The 17,471-nt window shown below is 34.2% G+C and overlaps 1 protein-coding gene across 4 annotated transcripts in view; it reads right to left on the minus strand.

Annotated features, from left to right (window-relative positions):
- Window positions 1–5,801, minus strand: part of LOC143222496 (enhancer of polycomb homolog 1-like) — a 74,166-nt gene extending 68,365 nt beyond the window's left edge. The window contains exons 1-2 of one of the 4 annotated variants that reach the window (XM_076449103.1): window positions 5,781–5,801; window positions 4,877–5,009 (exon numbers count right to left, since the gene is read on the minus strand). In XM_076449103.1, the coding sequence (XP_076305218.1) occupies window positions 4,877–4,909 (33 nt within the window). In that variant the 5' untranslated portion in view covers window positions 4,910–5,009; window positions 5,781–5,801. Of the gene's footprint in view, window positions 1–4,876; window positions 5,756–5,780 lie in introns of those variants that run through there. The other 3 variants (XM_076449101.1, XM_076449104.1, XM_076449102.1) reach the window with 3 other exon arrangements.
- Window positions 5,802–17,471: the final 11,670 nt, after the last annotated feature.

Consider the following 17,471-nt stretch of genomic DNA (forward strand, 5'->3'; position numbering starts at 1 on the left):
TCTTTACAATCCTTATGGAAACAAGATAGCCAAAGTACAGTAGAGAGTTTTATTTGGAAAAGCTTTTTCTCACGTTACTCACTATGATTTGACTGCCAACTGGCACAGTGCTGAGCCCTCAATGTAGGACCATAGTCCATGTATGGAACAGGCACAGCAGTGATAATGTCAGAGCAGACAGACTTAGCTGTGGTGTCAGTAAGTTTGTTCTCACAAATACCAATGTGGCCTGGTATTCAGAAGAACTGAAAAGAAGTAAATGTTAAGTAAAATGGGCCAGTCAGTTTTGAATATTGGTGAGAACAAGGTGAGAACTAACATGAATCAATTCCAGGACCAGTAGAGAGCTACATGAGTCAATATAAATAGTACAATTCATATACTGCTTTGCCTCTATATGATACAGGGCAAGAGAAATGGCACACATTTTGGCTGCAAACACAGACTGCAGATGGGATTTTATGTGCAACCACTGAACCACAACAAACCATGTTACCTGATTTACCTCATTTCAAACTATCCATATAAATGGGAATGCAAGGATGGTTTGAAAGATGTTCGGCAAATAAAAGATGGTACTTCCAATCAGGAGTATCCACTTTTCTCAGATGACTCAAAGTACGATCAGACTTGGAGATGGTAATAAACCATGGTGAGATGGCATGACCACTGAATACAACAATGTTATCCAAGGATAGATCCAATTCATTCAATTGCACTTGGATAAGAAAGCCAAAAGGAACAAAGGCAGATTGTTTGTTCTGAAAACGCATGGCCCACTGAGGAAGGAAAACACAACCCCAGGTGGGATGCTGTGGTAAGGATAAAAATTTTGAAGTATACAGTAAAGACAGTTGCAAATGGCAGAGGAGAAGGTTCATGAGACTCTGTGTACAAACTCTGGATTGGGGAAATGCAGAAAGCCATGTAGAGCCAAATACCCTGACGATAACTGGGGTTCAGTACCTTCAAGGCTGAGGTCCTGGCAGAGCCATAGATCAGAGACCCGCAGTTCATTTTCAATCGAACGAGAGCACGATATATTTCTAGCACAGAACATCAATCTGCTCCCCAAGTGGTGGAAGAGAGGACACAAAGGATGTTTAGTGCTCTTGCATACTTGACTCATAGCTGCTTAATGTGTAGTATAAAAGTCAGCTTATGGTAAAAAATAAGCCCCAAGAACCTTGCCTCATGGACAACGTGAAGCTGGGAAGCACAAGTTCGCCAACACAGAGTTAATGATTGGGGTTAATACCCAATTGGTAGCAAAAGTGTACGCAAATGGTTTCAGAGAGAAAAAAGTTAAAACTGTTTGCTGTGGTCTACTTCGGTAAATGATTGAGGATAGTTTGTAGCTGCTGCTCAATAACCCTCATGTTCAATGACTGATGTGAGATGTGGAAGTCACTGAGAGAGCCTGTTTGCAACAGTAAAAGAGAGGTTCCAGTGATGGCATTAATCTTTATACTGAAAAGTGTGGCACTCAAGACACAGCTCTAAGGAACTCCAAGTTCCTGTAGAAAAGAATGGGAAAGTGTCAAACCAACACAAACTTGGAATCGCAGGCCCATTAAATCATTTCTAATAAAAATGGGCAAATGGCCAGGCAACCCACATTAGTGGAGGTCTCACAAAATGCCACACCTCTATGTGGTATTATAAGCCTTCGCAAGGTCAAAGAATACTGATACAAGACGTTGTCGCTTGAAAAAGGCTTCTCTGATTGGCATTTGAAGTTGAATCAAGAGGTCCATGAGATAGAGCGCTTTTGTCAGAACCCACTCTGCATGGATGAGAGGAGGTTGTTTGATTCAAGTAACTAAATAAAATGAGCATTAACCATCCTCTCTAAGGTCTTACAGAGACAGCTCTTCAAAGCAAATGGACAGTAGTTTGAAGGAATCTTCAGATACTTCCCTGGCTGGTGCCATGCATCAGGAAAAAACATTCTTCTGCTAGACACAGCTAAAAACAACCAAAATAGCAAGAAAGGTGGGAGAGAGATGGTGCAGCATCTCATAGTGTATATCATTAAGTCTGCCCAATGTACTGCCAGCTTGAATTCAACCAGTGTAAATGGGTGATTACAGTCTCAGAAACAATCAACCTGAATGAGGTGATCTTTATGTCCAAGTCTTAATGGCTTAGAAGGTGGAGGATGAAACAGAAGTGCTTAATATCTGGCAAAAACTTTAGCCAAGCATATCAGCAATGCTTTGGGTATCAGCAACTTGCTGATCGTGAGAGAGCAAAATCGAATGGGGGACAGAATTGTATTGCCCACTGATCTTCTGAATCTTGTCCCACATGAATTTAGAACTGGTCTTAGAAGAGATGCTGGTTGTGAATTATTTTCAAGATTCCTTTTGGCTTTGACATCTTACCTTCTAAGCATGTGCATGGGCCTGCTGAAAAGCAATATGATTCAAAAGTGTGAGATACCTACGAAAGGTATCCCAGGGCTGTTTCTGAGCCTTCCGTGCCATGTTGCAGGCAGGATTCTGCCATGGATGAGGATACTATGGAAAACATATTGAGGATTTAGGAGTACATTGAGCAGCTGTCTGGATAATACAGCCAGTCACTGCTGCCACGCAGTCATCTACTGATGGTTTACAGATGACGGCAGAATCAAGTTCTGCTACAGCAATAAACGAGAGCAAGTTAGCTTGTTCCAGCTTCCACTGGGGCACATGGATGAAATGGTATTGACCACGGCCAGTCTTTTTCAAAATGATAAGAAAATGACCATGAGAAAAAGAGAAAATAGTGAAGGGGAGCAGGCTGAGAGATCAGTAACAGTAAAAGACTGATTAGGTTCATGAAAACAAGTATAATACCCAGTATTGAAGAAAGAAAGGTTGTAGTCTGAGAGCATACTCTCACAAAGCAACCCCTCCCATCAATATCAACACTTCTCCAGAGGGAATTATGTTCATTAAAGCCCCCCCCCAATTAAAAATGGAGATGACAACTGTTCAACGAGAACACCAAGGTCTGATTTATCATAGGTAGAGAAAACAAAGTGATGGTACAACCCAATGAAATGTTTTATCTTGTTTTCTTAATGCATAAATTAGAACTGAGCACAATTTACTCAATTACCACCAAGCATCGATTACATTTATTAATGTTGTGTAAAATTATTTATCGGTCAAAATTCCAATCACTTAATGTCATAAAAAAGAATCAACTAATCAAAATTAATTATTATTATTTTTGCATATATGTAGTCTAACTACTGCCATTCTTAAGACATGTTAGTCAGTTAATCAAAATTAGTGTTTTTAATCACTGCAATTTTTTTATTCCAACTACAAAAGTCTTACGTGAAATTAATTGATAATTTGAATATAACTGATTAATGAGCTCAACAATTAATTCATTCTCAAACTTCACTAACTGCACAGCAATATCCTGAAACCAGATTTACTTTTTCACTGTTTGCTATAAAATAAAACTACTTTTTTATGCATATTTTGTGAGACAGGAAGGAAACAAGTATATTTTCTAGCATTTTGCCACTTAGACCAATAGTTTTCATACTGTGTTCCGTGGAACCCCAGGGTTTCATGAAGAAGTGATCATCAAAGCTCCCTATAAAGATAACAGGTAAGAGCAGTTTTTTTCAATTATAAAGTGTTAAACCATCAGGAACCAAATATAATTTTTTTTGTATATTTATTTGCAATTCAACACAAAGACCAAGTTTCAAAAAGAACACATTTAGTGTCTGGAGTTTTCCCAAAAAAGAAAGGAATAGGTTCCTTTTTTGTTTAAATAACCATTTTAAAAGAATGTTTACACCACTTTTTCATGATTGTTGTTTTCAAAATGTTCATGCCAAACAGAAGTCTTATTGATTTCATTTTTCATCAAAATAATACAGAATTTATGACAAACAAATAGGAAAAAATCAATAAACTGTGTTCATCTCATTTGTTATTCAAAAGTATTCTTTGATTCTTTATATGATCAAAAAATTAACATTCAAAAAAAGGAAAAAAACTGCCAAAAATGTGACAGGAGGCAGCTACATAGAAGGAAGCAGACAGGAATGTTAAACTCTTCTGTTTGTTTGTTTTTATTTGCCTAACAATACTGTTGCAAACTTGGCTTCTTTCATTTAAGTTAGATTTTAAGGGTGGATTAAGGATTTTGTGGGTGTGAAAAATTAAAAAAAAAAAACTCACAGACACAAAGTTTCTTCAAAAATTCCACTCTCCCTGTTTAAGACCTGATGTGAACTTGATATTTTGGAGAGGAAAAAAAGTGATAAAAATGGTAGGTTGCAATAATAATGCTATATCAAAGGATAGTATATAACGATTGCAAGTGAATGCTAGATTTAAAGTTGGTTAGTATTATTAATGAAAATGAGAAATAAAAAAGAACATGGCATAGAATTCCAGGGATAACCAGTAAATTAAATAAGTTTGCAGATGTCAAATTTATGAGCATAATCTTAAAGTACAAGGCCCTATACACCAAGTGCTTTTGAAAGGATGACCTTACATCATCAGGGTTAACCTGATAAATAAATGTCCATCTTCTGAAAGCACTTCAGTTATATGATTTTGAATGTATATGATTTAACATATTTATTTTCCTTACATTATAAATTACTGTGTGTTTCACACTACACTACACATGTTGAAGTTTTGCTCAGATTTGGATGTGTTGGAAAAATGTATTCAGGAAATAGTAAATTTCCTGAATAAAAAAATTTACAGGGTGTGCTTTATTTACTTTACTCAAGTAGGAGTGTGCAAGATCAACCATGAAGGGCCAAATCACACATTGTTGTCGTTATAAAGACATACATTCAAAATCAAATTATTTTACACAAAATTAATGTTTTAATTATACATACACGTTCCTCTTCTCTCTCCATTCCTGTTGGCATTTGAAGTACTGCCCGGTTTATTGCTGCACAGTCTGGTAGGTCTGAAATGTCTTCAGACCTGAAGAGTGGAATTGGTTTTGATGCATCTAACGCACGTGCTCTAAATGACAATTTGCTCATTTTCAATGCTGTTACGAAGTCCAACAGAAGAAAGTAATGTCACTGTGATAATTTAATCAATTAACTTTCTAAAACTTTTGTTTCATTCAACTTACACACGACTAGATTTAAAGCCTATACTTACGCCAATAGTAGCTAAAATTAGCCAATTTCAAGTTTTACATTCACAGAAATATGTTTAAGTGTTTATTGGACATGTACGATGCAGCGCACAACCGCGTATAAAATTTATCACTCTACCCGAGCTCACGTTCTGAAAAGTAGGCTTAACAGAAGTTGTCCTGGACAAACGTCCTTTTTGTAATCATATTCTTGGCTTGATTAATATACCATAACACTAATTACAATTAGCCAATATAAACTATTTCAACTTTACTGCTACTAAAGCCTAAATTTTTTCTTATATTTTAATTATACGAGTCTAACTTTTTCTAACATAATTATATGCCACCATTGTGTTTTTTTTTTTGTGTTTTTTCTCAAACTAGAACCAATACCCGTTTATAACATAATATTAGGCCTAACTTTTCAACATTTTCATGAATGCCTGTTATCGACTCCATTTGTGGAAATATTAAACAGATAAACCAGTCAACGTCTGAAAAATAATTTCAACTGTACAACACCCAGCTATATCAGTTTTAAAATATATAGGACCTAAAATAAAGTTTTTATATTGTCCTTAATGAAATAACGAACTTTTAATTCAAATAATTTGTTTCATAGTTTTAAAAAAACAGTTAAAAATAACCTATTCCTTTCCGTTTGTAACTGTCATTTCATTATCCATACTAAGACTCAAGCATTTCATAAACTTTCGGGAGTAAAAAATCAGAAAGAATATAACAAATATATAATATTATGTTGGTCACATATGTCAAAAAAGTGTAAACGTTTTTATAGTTACTGAATTATCCTTTTCAGATTAGAGAAAAGACTTGTACTCAGCAATAAGAATGAATTTTATATGCAAAAACGGGTCGTTTGCACAAACGAGCCGTTTTTGCATATAAATTTCTCAACAACTGGGTTTCTCGACATCACTGAATAAGAATGAATTCTTTGTGAAAACGTTTTCCTGGTTTTAAGAATGTTGTACATAAAAGCAATTAAATGAGCGCATAAACCAATTTTGGCTTGAAGGGATGAGAGACTAAAAGTCCAAGTGCAGAATGGACGAGCTTTTTGTTTTTGTTGTTTTTTTGGGGTTTTTTTTAGGGAAAGTAAGGTCTCTAAACAAGTAGTAAATCTAGGGGCCTGTTTCCTCAATAAATGGTTAGGTGTGGTCTATGAGTTAGCTTGCTGGTCTGAGAACTGGAATGCTCGAGCATTGAATCTGGCATACTACTGAAGATGCCTCATACTTTGAGCTATAGGTATATTGTAACAAGGACAGTCAATTCTGTTATTCACTTAATAGTGGCCACATTAGTCGTCAGTGTTGTTGAGTGATTGCTCTTTCTCTGGATATTAGATTTAAATTATAAATATTTATATTGTCTTTTTTGCTTAAAGTTTATTGGTATTTTTCTTGCGTAAAACAATTTAACTTTGTATTTTTATATTGAGAAATTTACCGGATTTTAGAAATATAAATTATATGTTAAAATTTGTGTTTGTTTTGCCTGGAAAGAAGAAATATGTTTTTATTCCTTTTCGTTCAAATACACGAACGTTTTCTCCTAATGAAAGTGTTGTGTTTGGTCTCTTTCATCCAACTCAGTCAAGTAAAGACTTTAGACTTAATTCTGCTTAGCATTTTCTACCATTTTCCTACTGCTGCGGGTAGTACTTTTTACCTATATTGTATGAATATTAAAATGCTTGTAATTATTTAACTGAAAATGCTTAAACTAAATGTGAACTACTGACAATTTAAAATCATAATACTGAAATAGTAAGCAAAACAACCGATGTACCATTGATACAAAAACAAATCGTTTACACGACTTTTACTTTAAAACTATGTATATACTGTTTCTATGATGTTTGGGTACTGTAATGTTCTAAAATCATACATTGTTTCTCTCCCAATCTGATCTAAATTAATCATTAAATTTGTCACCAAACATGTACATTTTAACATTCCAAGACAAATTCATTGTTTACCTAGAAAATTGTTTATATATATATATATATATGTCGCATTCATCTATCTCATTAAAAATACACAGACTGATCCAGATATAACGTAAGTAATATATATCAAAATCACACATTAATAAAATACAGCTTGAATCTGATGTCACTACTTAGTGACAAGATTGATAACCATAGCAATCAGCGTCAATGTCGTCACATTATACACCTGTGCAAAGCACGTGTAATGTCTTCACGTGCCACGTAAAAATCAGACTACTCCACGTTAAATAATCAGAAATGATCCTTTCAGGCAAATTATCTGTTTTCTACCTGCTTTAGCTATATAGAAGTGTTTACAGGGTCTTTTTTCGTGCATTTAGTTTCTAAGCGCTTTTTAGATTAGCTTGGTTTGTTTTGAATTTCGCGCAAAGCTACTCGATGGCTGTCTGCGCTAGCCATCCCTCATTTAGCAGTGTAAGACTAGAGGGAAGGCAGCTAGTCATCACCACCAACCGCCAACTCTTGGGCTATTCTTTTACCAACAAATAGTGGAACTCACCGTCATATTATAATGCCCCCTTGGCTGAAAGAACAAGCATGTTTGGTGCGACGAGGATTCCAACCCGCGACCCTCACATTACGATTCTAGTGCCTTAACCACCTGGTCATGCCAGGCAGTTCGGAAAGACATTGAAATTGTTTTTCTCTAATTGTTTTTATTTCTTTGTTCTTTATAATAGATAATGTACATTTTGCACGAGAAGATACTGAAGTGACATATAACATCTGGATTGAAAGTATTAGTGACTTTAATATCGTTTGATAGCCAAATAGACATTGCTTATATGCTACAATTGACCAATCTGTGAGAAAACAGGAGTCAAGAGATAATGCACTCGATTTTACAAAGAAACAGAGCTTACATGCTGATTTTAGATATACTTTCTTAGTTTGTCCTCTATCTAGAAATCGATATTTGTGGTCCTATTTTAAGTTCAGTGTGATTAGCTTGAGATAAGTCTATCCCAAGAGAAAGAAAAATTTGAAGGTAATCACAATCCAGACTGCCATTTTTTATGTTTACAAGTACGTACTATGCGTTTTCTTTATATGTATTTTATAATAAAAAATAACTCGAAAAAAGAAATAGCAAAGTAATACATACTTTGTTTAATTTATACAAGGTGTAAAATTCTCATTCTGTGTCAGGGTTTATATCATTTATTTCATTTAACAAAGACTGGTACAAGTCTACTAGATTATAAGATACTATCTTATGACAGAATAAAAAAAAAAGGTTGTGTCGATTTATGTTCTTGATAACTAGTTTGCTCAAGAAGTTTCTTCAGGAAATAATCTGCTAACATTTTCCTCAAAACTTAATCTGATTGTTTGGACCATATTGGATTGCTGAAGTTTCCAATTAACATCAATAGTCAAAACCAACTATCAATGTACCAAAAGTCTAATGATTCTTATATGGCAACTTCGACTGTCCTCTCTGTATATCCGGCAAGTTTTACGAGCTCTGCAACACAGTACTGAATTTACAACTCAGCTAGATAGATTTAGAAATTATCACAAAACATTAGCTCAAATGTGTTACTTTAAAATAAAACTAAATAACTTGAAAACTTAGGGGCACAACATCCTTTCAGCTGCCCTAACCACGCAGAATTAAGTGGTTAACACACAACGGCCTGCAAATAATTTACTTTGAATCACTGCTCGAAAGTTTGATGAAAAAGATGTCTTTCCCTTTCAATCAAAGATTTGTAAATCCAATGATAATATTAACTGCTAATCAAGCAATTAATCCCAACTGCCAAGATTAGGCGATTGTTGTCTGCACCTTGTTTTATCATTATGATATCCAAAATGATCTTGTATTGGTATTTTTTCGTTTAAATCCTCATAAAAGATCAAAGATATACAGTCAGTTTCTTCTTGTCCATCAGCTGAGACTCTATAACAGAATCCTCTGATCTCTCTAGTAAACATGATCTTTCACATTTAATTTTTGGAGTAACCAGTTCTCAAGTGATTCCACGGTGGCAAAGAATTTAAGCTTATTAATTAGTGTGTACGATACACACACACATACATCACGTAAGTACTGCTTTATTGACCTCCTGGCAGATAAGATACAGACCACTCTAGTCTGAATTGAGCAACTTATGTGCTCATGGCATGTAGCATCGCTTTGATGCATTAATGCCATTAAGTACTCCAGAATGCAACTATTACACGTATTCATTGCTATCACTACGAAAACTATGAACTGTGTCAAGAACTATATACAGGCCCACTACTAGCTGTACCTTTCATCTGAAGAATATCCAGAGATCAACTTGTAAATTTTTGTTCATTTGTGAAGGTATGCCATCATGACATTCATAGGTGTATACTCTAGATCAATTCAGCACACGATTGACAAATGGCACCGTCAATTAATCCAAACCATCAGATTGAGGCTGACAAGGTTAAATATGAATTTTCACTGCATCATACTCTCAGTAAAACCTGGTAAGCACTTGGTTATTGAAGTTAGTTGTTTATCTATGTGTATCTCTTCAGATAGGATGCATTAATCTGTTGACCAATAGAGAAGCTTTGTCACACTTGGTGAAGCAGTAAGTTGAGGTACTTGTTTGTTTGTTTTGAATTTCGCGCAAAGCTACTCGAGGGCTATCTGCGCTAGCCGTCCCTAATTTAGCAGTGTAAGACTAGAGGGAAAGCAGCTAGTCATCACCACCCACCACCAATTCTTGGGCTACTCTTTTACCAACGAGTAGTGGGACTGACCGTCACATTATAACTCCCCACGGTTGAAAGGGCAAGCATGTTTGGTGTGACAGAGATTCGAACCAGCGAACCTCGGATTACGAGTCGAGTGCCTTAATAACTTGGTCATGCCGGACACAGTAATTTAGGGGGAGTCAATATGTTGTTTTTCACATCGTTAAACTCACTATCACACCTTTAAAACAATTTGGCATCAACGTAAATATTATGGATTGTTGACATTGTTCTTTGCAATTAGTTTTGTGCAAAACCCTGATCTCAGACCAGTAGTAAGGTATTACGTATTTTCGCAAAAAAAAAAAAAAAAAATCAAACACCGGTATAATTCTTTAGGTAGGAAGTTTGTGAAGTTGGATGTGCAACTTTAAAGTACAGCGGTAAGCCTAAAAGCTCGTAACGCTAAAACCGGGATTTGATATTGTTGGTGAGAACATCACAACAAGTACGTTGTGTTTGGCAAAAAGTAAATTTATACGTGTAGTCATGTCTCTCGTATTGACAACCAGTAAATAATAAGCGACTGACATACCTTTATGCTTTAGAAGTAAGAATTTGTTTTTGTAAATATTTATTTATTTCTGTTAATAATATATACTCAAAAAAATATTAAGCCTTAAAGCGTTTGCAAAAAATCGTCAATTTAAAAGTAGGCTGTACACAAGGTGTATTTTTTGTAAAACAAACGATTTACGAAATATCTCAAGTTTAAATATAAATAATACTGTAAAATTAGCCCCGCACGCAGGATGTTTGAAAGAGGTTTCTAATTTGTGAGCTTTGCGAAGTGTGCGAAGTGTGCAAAGTGTGCTAATGCTAAGGGAGGCTGGGGGCATGATACTGTTTGAATCCAGAAATCGCTAACGCTTTATCAGAAGAATGAAGACTACGTATAAAATGATAAATGATACAAGTAGCTGTTCTATAGCCCCCCCTTCCACTGGCACACCACTATAAATCGGGTTTTGATACCTGTGATGGGAAAAGCACAGATTGCTTATTGTGCAGCTTTGTGCTTAATTCCAAAAAACAAACTATAGCTATTTCAGCATAACAAAAATAGGGGGTTTGGCTTAACCTTCTCTTTACGTGAAAATTTACCTATTCATTTTCCATTCATACACATTTACCAATACATCATAATAGTTCAAGTATCAGACCAGATTTCTGCACAACCCAAGGGGTAAAAGTTCATATTAACCCTATAAAGCAACTACATTTTATGTTGCCAACGTTTTCATTGTAGGCCGATTGCCACCAAATTTGGTGACTTTGTTGGAAATTTGATTTTAAACGTTTTGATTATTCCGAGTGGTAATAATAACACAGAATTTTAAGTACCTTTTTTTTCCAGTTTCTTCTTCACTTTTGTGCAAATTTTGCTGATTTTCGTGTTGTTTTTTTCAAGAAAATATCACACAAAACTATGAAGATATCCTTTTGTATAATTTAGAAGATGTACAAACTACATCAGACACATTTCAGAAAAATTTAGATGCTCTTTGAGCCATTTTAAATATTCATGAAACTACCTTAAAGACAGCATTTTTAACGTATACCGAGAAACGTCGATCAGAAGTGCTAAGTAATACAATAAAGAATAAAGCACATCTCTTCAATTCAGGAACATTGAAGGAGGCCCCAATATCAAGTAATGGAGGAAGTTTCTGTGCAGCTCTTGCAATAAGTTAAGTTTAACCAAATTCTTGGTCGAAGAATGGAATCTTCCGAAGTTTAGAGAGAAGCTACAAGACACAGTATATAACCTGTTTATATTTCTGCTACAAGATGACCAGATGGAAGCTGACGAAGTAAAATCTACTCATGAAGAAGCCGATACTTCACTTTGCAAATACTGGGTCAAAAGCGGTCACAGTGACAGCAGAAGGCACAGATATAATGGTGTTTTATCTTGGCTTTAATGGAGACATCTACTGCTCTTTCTGTAAGAAATGTGGAATACAGAATTGCAGATTACAGGTTTACTGACATCGCAAAACTTGGAAACAGCATCTTCTGCATAGTCTTAATTGGCTTATATACCATTACGGGGTGTGACACACTCAGTATTATCAAGGGAGAGCACTTACCAGAACACGTTCAGTCAACTTGGTCAGTCCTGGAAAGTACCTGCAGAGCTATTTGAGAAGATAGGACATTTCACCTGCCACCTGTATTCAATAACGACCATCACTCATGAGCTGAATGGACTGAGGTCCAAATATTCTGTGCCCAACGAGGAGAAATTGAATAAAGTCGGTTTCCATCATGGAAGGACTGTCTCTACAAACATGCACTGTAGAAATGTCGTATTGACATTAGATCAAATAAAATGCCTGAAAAATCAAAGTCTGTGATATTCAAAACATAAAACCAGTTAGGAAGCAAGAAAATCTTCACATTAAAAAAGTTATTGTTTTTACAAAATGAAAGAAGGGATTCAAACAGGTCTTCTGACAAAAATCCTTATTTGTATGGTAAATACTGTATGCAGTACGAAGCCTATCTGAATTTGAGTTTTTCTTTCTGATGGTTCTGGATTTTTTGGAACTGTTTTTAAGCTTAATAAAACGACAAATTAATGAATTTGGCATGCTTGCAATAATCCTTTTAAAATATTCATCTCGTTGTAAACAGCTTTCAGCAAAATAATTTTGTTAAAAATATATAATATACTTTGTGTTTTTCTCATCAATTGTTTAAATAGAATAATTATTTCCATAATGACTAGCTTCTCTCTCCAGTGTCACAGGGCCCGGCATGGCCAGGTGGTTAATGCACTTGACTTGTAATCCGAAGGTGGCGGGTTCGAATCCCCGTTACATCAAACATTCTCGCTCTTTCAGCAGTGGGGGCGTTTTAATGTGACGGTTAATCCCACTATTGGTTGATACAAGAGTAAATCAAGATTTGGCGGTGGGTGGTGATGACTAGCTGCCTTCGCCTCTTGTCTTACACTGCTAAATTAAGGACGGCTAGCGCAGATAGCCATCGTGCAGCTTTGCGCGAAATTCAAAACGAATCAAACCAGTCACAGCGGTATTTCTGTGTAAGACTAGAGGGAAGGGTCCAGAAAACATCATTAAAATATACAAGACATACATTAGACCAGTAATAGACTATGCAGCTCCTGCATGAATTAATGTAAGTAAAAAACAAATACAAACCAAACTCCAAACATTACAGAATACACCAATTACATCAGCATACAGAGTACCTAAAACAACTTCATCAAAGTTCATGCACAATTACTCAAATACACAAACAATACCAGATAGACTTCTACATAGTACAATAAAATATTTTGATCAAAATTGGCGAAAAAATGAGTTGTTATGCGAACTAGACGGGTATTGTATATATGATGAAGAGAGGCCTAAACATCTCTCCCCGTTAAACTTGTACATCAGATCTTTAAGATAAAATCAAATTTAAAATAATAATAATAGTGCTAAATAAAACAGGCCACCTATGTTCTAGACTTATTTTAAAAAAATAATAATTAAAAAATATGAAAGAACAATATAAATGGACATTGCCCTGAAAAGGACCAGATTTAAAATTATGCTATTACTTCAGCCATTTTGTATTTACACTAAATGTATTAATCAGTCTATTCCAACTAAGGAATAGAAGGAGGAAGAGGTCTAGTGTACCTGACCCTCATGTGTATACAAATATATATACCCAAAAACCTAGAGAGAGCGAGAGCGGTATTTCTGCGGACTTACAATGCTAAAAACTGGATTTCGATACCAGTGATGGACAGCGCACAAATAGCTTTGTGTGTAGTTTTGCGTTTAATTACAAACACCACAACTCTAAACGAAATATGTGTGAGCTGATTGTCAATAATCAAAATATGTTTTGAGCAATCTTTCAATAAGTTTTAAATATTTATTCTGGATTATCAATATGAACAACAAATTTCCTTTTGAAAATAGTAAGAAGTGACAACATTTACATATGTGAATACGAAATAGGTAAAGTGATAATTTTCCTGATATGTAAATTACCTTGGTTTGTTTGTTTGCTTTGAATTTTGCGCAAAACTACACGAGGACTATCTGTGGTAGCCGTCCATAATTTAGCAGTGTAAGACTAGAGGGAAGGCAGCTACCACCAACCGTCAACTCTTGAGCTACTTTTTTACTAACGAATAGTGGGGTTGACCGTAACATAATAACGTTTCCACGGCTGAAAGTGCGAGCATGTTTGGTGCGACGGGGATTCGAATCTGCGACCCTCAGACTACAAGTCGAGTTCCTTAACCACCTGACTATGCCGGGCCGAAATTAACTTGGCTTTTCAACAACGAAAAAAAAATGATTGAAAAAGAAAATAAAATGGTAATGTAATATGAGAGGAAAACTTATAATCAACGAATGTAAAACGTCATTATTGTATTGTTTGTGGTTCGTGAGTGTCACGCCGTTATTAAACCTGTCGCAGATAAGACCTACATTATTCACAAACGCTCTTAATAAAACCAAATTTAAAAAGATTGTAGAGAATTATACTTTATGTGAAACAAACATATAAATAAAGAAACATAGAATTTCTAGACCTTGTTTTCAAATTCTTTGAAAAAGTTAGAGGAAAGGAAAACAAAATGAATACAAACATCAAAATGAATTAATTCAATAGTTCGCAACGCATTTCAAAACTAGTTTCTATATATATATATATAAAGATCAGTGAAAGTAAGCAAGTTGATTAAGTTGTCGAGACCAACGCTATGAATTACACTCATTATTATGATATTTTTATTACAGTGGTTGGATAATAGAGTCGAGGCTTAGTTTTTAAATAAGTTAATAACCAACGTAGGTTCGCCATTTTCTATGTAATCACAGGAAAAAGGAATAAAACTAAAAACCCAAAACATATTTAGGAAGACGTTGTCAATAATCATAATGAACAACCCAACATTTTTACATAACCAGTTATTATAACTTCTTTGAAAAACAGAATGTTTTCGAATAATTTATTTAGAGAGATGTATTTGCATACTATTCAACACTTTTCTTTGGAAATTTTCTTTTATTCTAGTAACTGGCAAGTTTATTAAAATTCCAAAAAACTCGTTCATCTTATTGTTTTTTTTTAAATTCTTCTACGAATTCCTTGTGTGATTTGATTTTAGTATAAAGCTACACAATAGGCTACATGTTCTCTGTCCAATGTGGAGAAATTAACTTGAGATTTTAGCTTTAAAAGTTAGTAAAATTAACACTTATACACTGGGAGACATTTAGTAATTTTAATAGTGTATGTATGGCATGTTTTTTAAATATTTCAATAGATGGGGCGGGTGTATAGCATGTTTCTTAAATATTTCAATAGATGGGGCGGGTGTATAGCATGTTTATTAAATAAATGATAAAAGCGCGTATGTGTTTTTGTTACAGCAAAGCCACATCGAACTATCTGCTGTGTCCACCGAGAAGGATTCGAACCGTTGATTTTAGCATTGTAAATCCATAGACTTACTGCTGTCCCAGCGAGAAGACAGACGCAAAAGAAGTGCTTATTTTACAGAAGCTAAAAAAGTTAAATTTTGCTCACGAATGTTCTTCTCTGATGTTTTTAATTATCAACATTAAGTTACTTAAAATGAGTATTATAACAAGTTTCTGAGAAACGTGTTATGAACATAAATCTTTGATAAAGTAGAAGTTAAACATATATCATCGGGAACTGATAAAATTCCATATATATTGCATTTTCATTCTTTTTTGTTGTGGTTATAAACATAAAATCAACTTGTTATAAAAATGTTCTTCAGTGTTATGATTAATTTCTTGTCAAACGCTTTTTAGTCTATTTTAGCGACATAATATTTTTGCTTAAGCTGAAAGCAACAATTTTGTAAATGAAAGTGTGAAGTGAATTTTTTTGGTAAGCACAAAACTATATTCTGGGCGTTCTGCCCTGTGCCCATTGTATCGAACGTAATGTTTTATCGTTGAAAGTCTGTAAATGCCCGGCATGACCAGGTAGTTAAGGCACTTGATTCGTGATCTGAGGGTCACGCGTTCGAATCCCCGACACACCAAACATGCTCGCCCTTTCAGCCGTGGGGGCGTTATAATATAACGATCAATCACACTGTCCGTTGGTAGAAGAGTAGCTCAAGAGTTGGCCAATGAGTTGTTTTGACTAGGTCTCTTTCCTCTAGTCTTAAGCTGCTAAATTAAGGACGGCTATCGCAGATAGCCCTTGTGTAGCTTTGCTCGAAATTAAAAACAAACAAAGTCTGTAAATTTACAGCTGGCCCATCGAAAGACACGAAAAATTAGAGAAAAAAAGTGTAAAATATAATGATTTTGAACAATTATGGACTTTTCATCATGATGCTTTCTTAATTATTTATAAAAGCATTTTCTATATTTAAAATAGAATATAACCTGACATGAATCAATATTATGAGATGCTATATTATAAACTTTTAAATGTCTACTTTGATGATATTATGATTTATAGTCTATTTTTGATGAAATCATTAATGACGTGCCCAGAAATTAATGTAAGTAACTTACGTTTGAATTTTCGAAATGTGTTTGTCAACGGAAATAATGTAAACAAATATTTTGTGATTCATCATTCAAATATTGTAACTTCTTATTCGCTATTACCATATAATCTGAAGCAACAACATAATCTGTTGAAATAGCTGTCAAAAAATCATTATAATACTTAGATCCTTAATTATACTTTAACTTAAATTTGAAACCTATCTATCTGTCCAGAGCGTTTGTCGAAGGTAAACCTTCTTTCATCACGGGTGGTATAGTTTTATTTTCTTATATAATGTTATCCTTGATATTTCAGATAATGACAGTTGTGAAGATGAAACTGTATTTTTATTACGTTAATATTTATAAGTACGGTTATAATGACAGAGTGTCTCTATCATATTTGGTGTTACTAATTAGTGATTTGTAATTAAAACAGTCTTCCGCATTATAGAAAGTATGAAAGAATGCTAGATGTTTTATATTGTTTTTATATGAAATACATATAAAACAATATGAATGGCTTGTACTTTACTGTAGTTTTATTGTGAAATAGGTTTATTCTAGATAAACTAATAATATATTTATATTACATAATGCTTTTTTGATTTCGGGAAAAAAACTAGTATTCCCGAAAGATGGCAGCACAATATTATTTTATTTTACATCAGCACTTACAATAAATTACAATAAATAGAAAACATTTTAAATAATAATTCACTTTATTATGGGTTTCTAAACACATATTTTCAAAGAAGAACCGATGTTTAATGATACACAATAAATACAATAAAAACTTTATATACTAAATTGTTTAGTGTATAAAGATAAAATAGTGAGACTGTAAATAGACACATTTTACGTTTTGACATCTTACTGCGTCATCATCAGGGTTAATTAGTCATTAGCTTCTTTCATATGCTACTTATTTTATTATAATTATTTGTAAAAGGAATTTTCAGAAAATCATATTATTTACGATTTGCTATTTATTTAAGCTTTGGACAAATTTTTCAGATCACGAAAGAAGTACTTACCAA

Source organism: Tachypleus tridentatus, chromosome 8 (genome assembly GCF_004210375.1).
Source record: "Tachypleus tridentatus isolate NWPU-2018 chromosome 8, ASM421037v1, whole genome shotgun sequence".
NCBI lineage: Eukaryota > Metazoa > Arthropoda > Merostomata > Xiphosura > Limulidae > Tachypleus > Tachypleus tridentatus.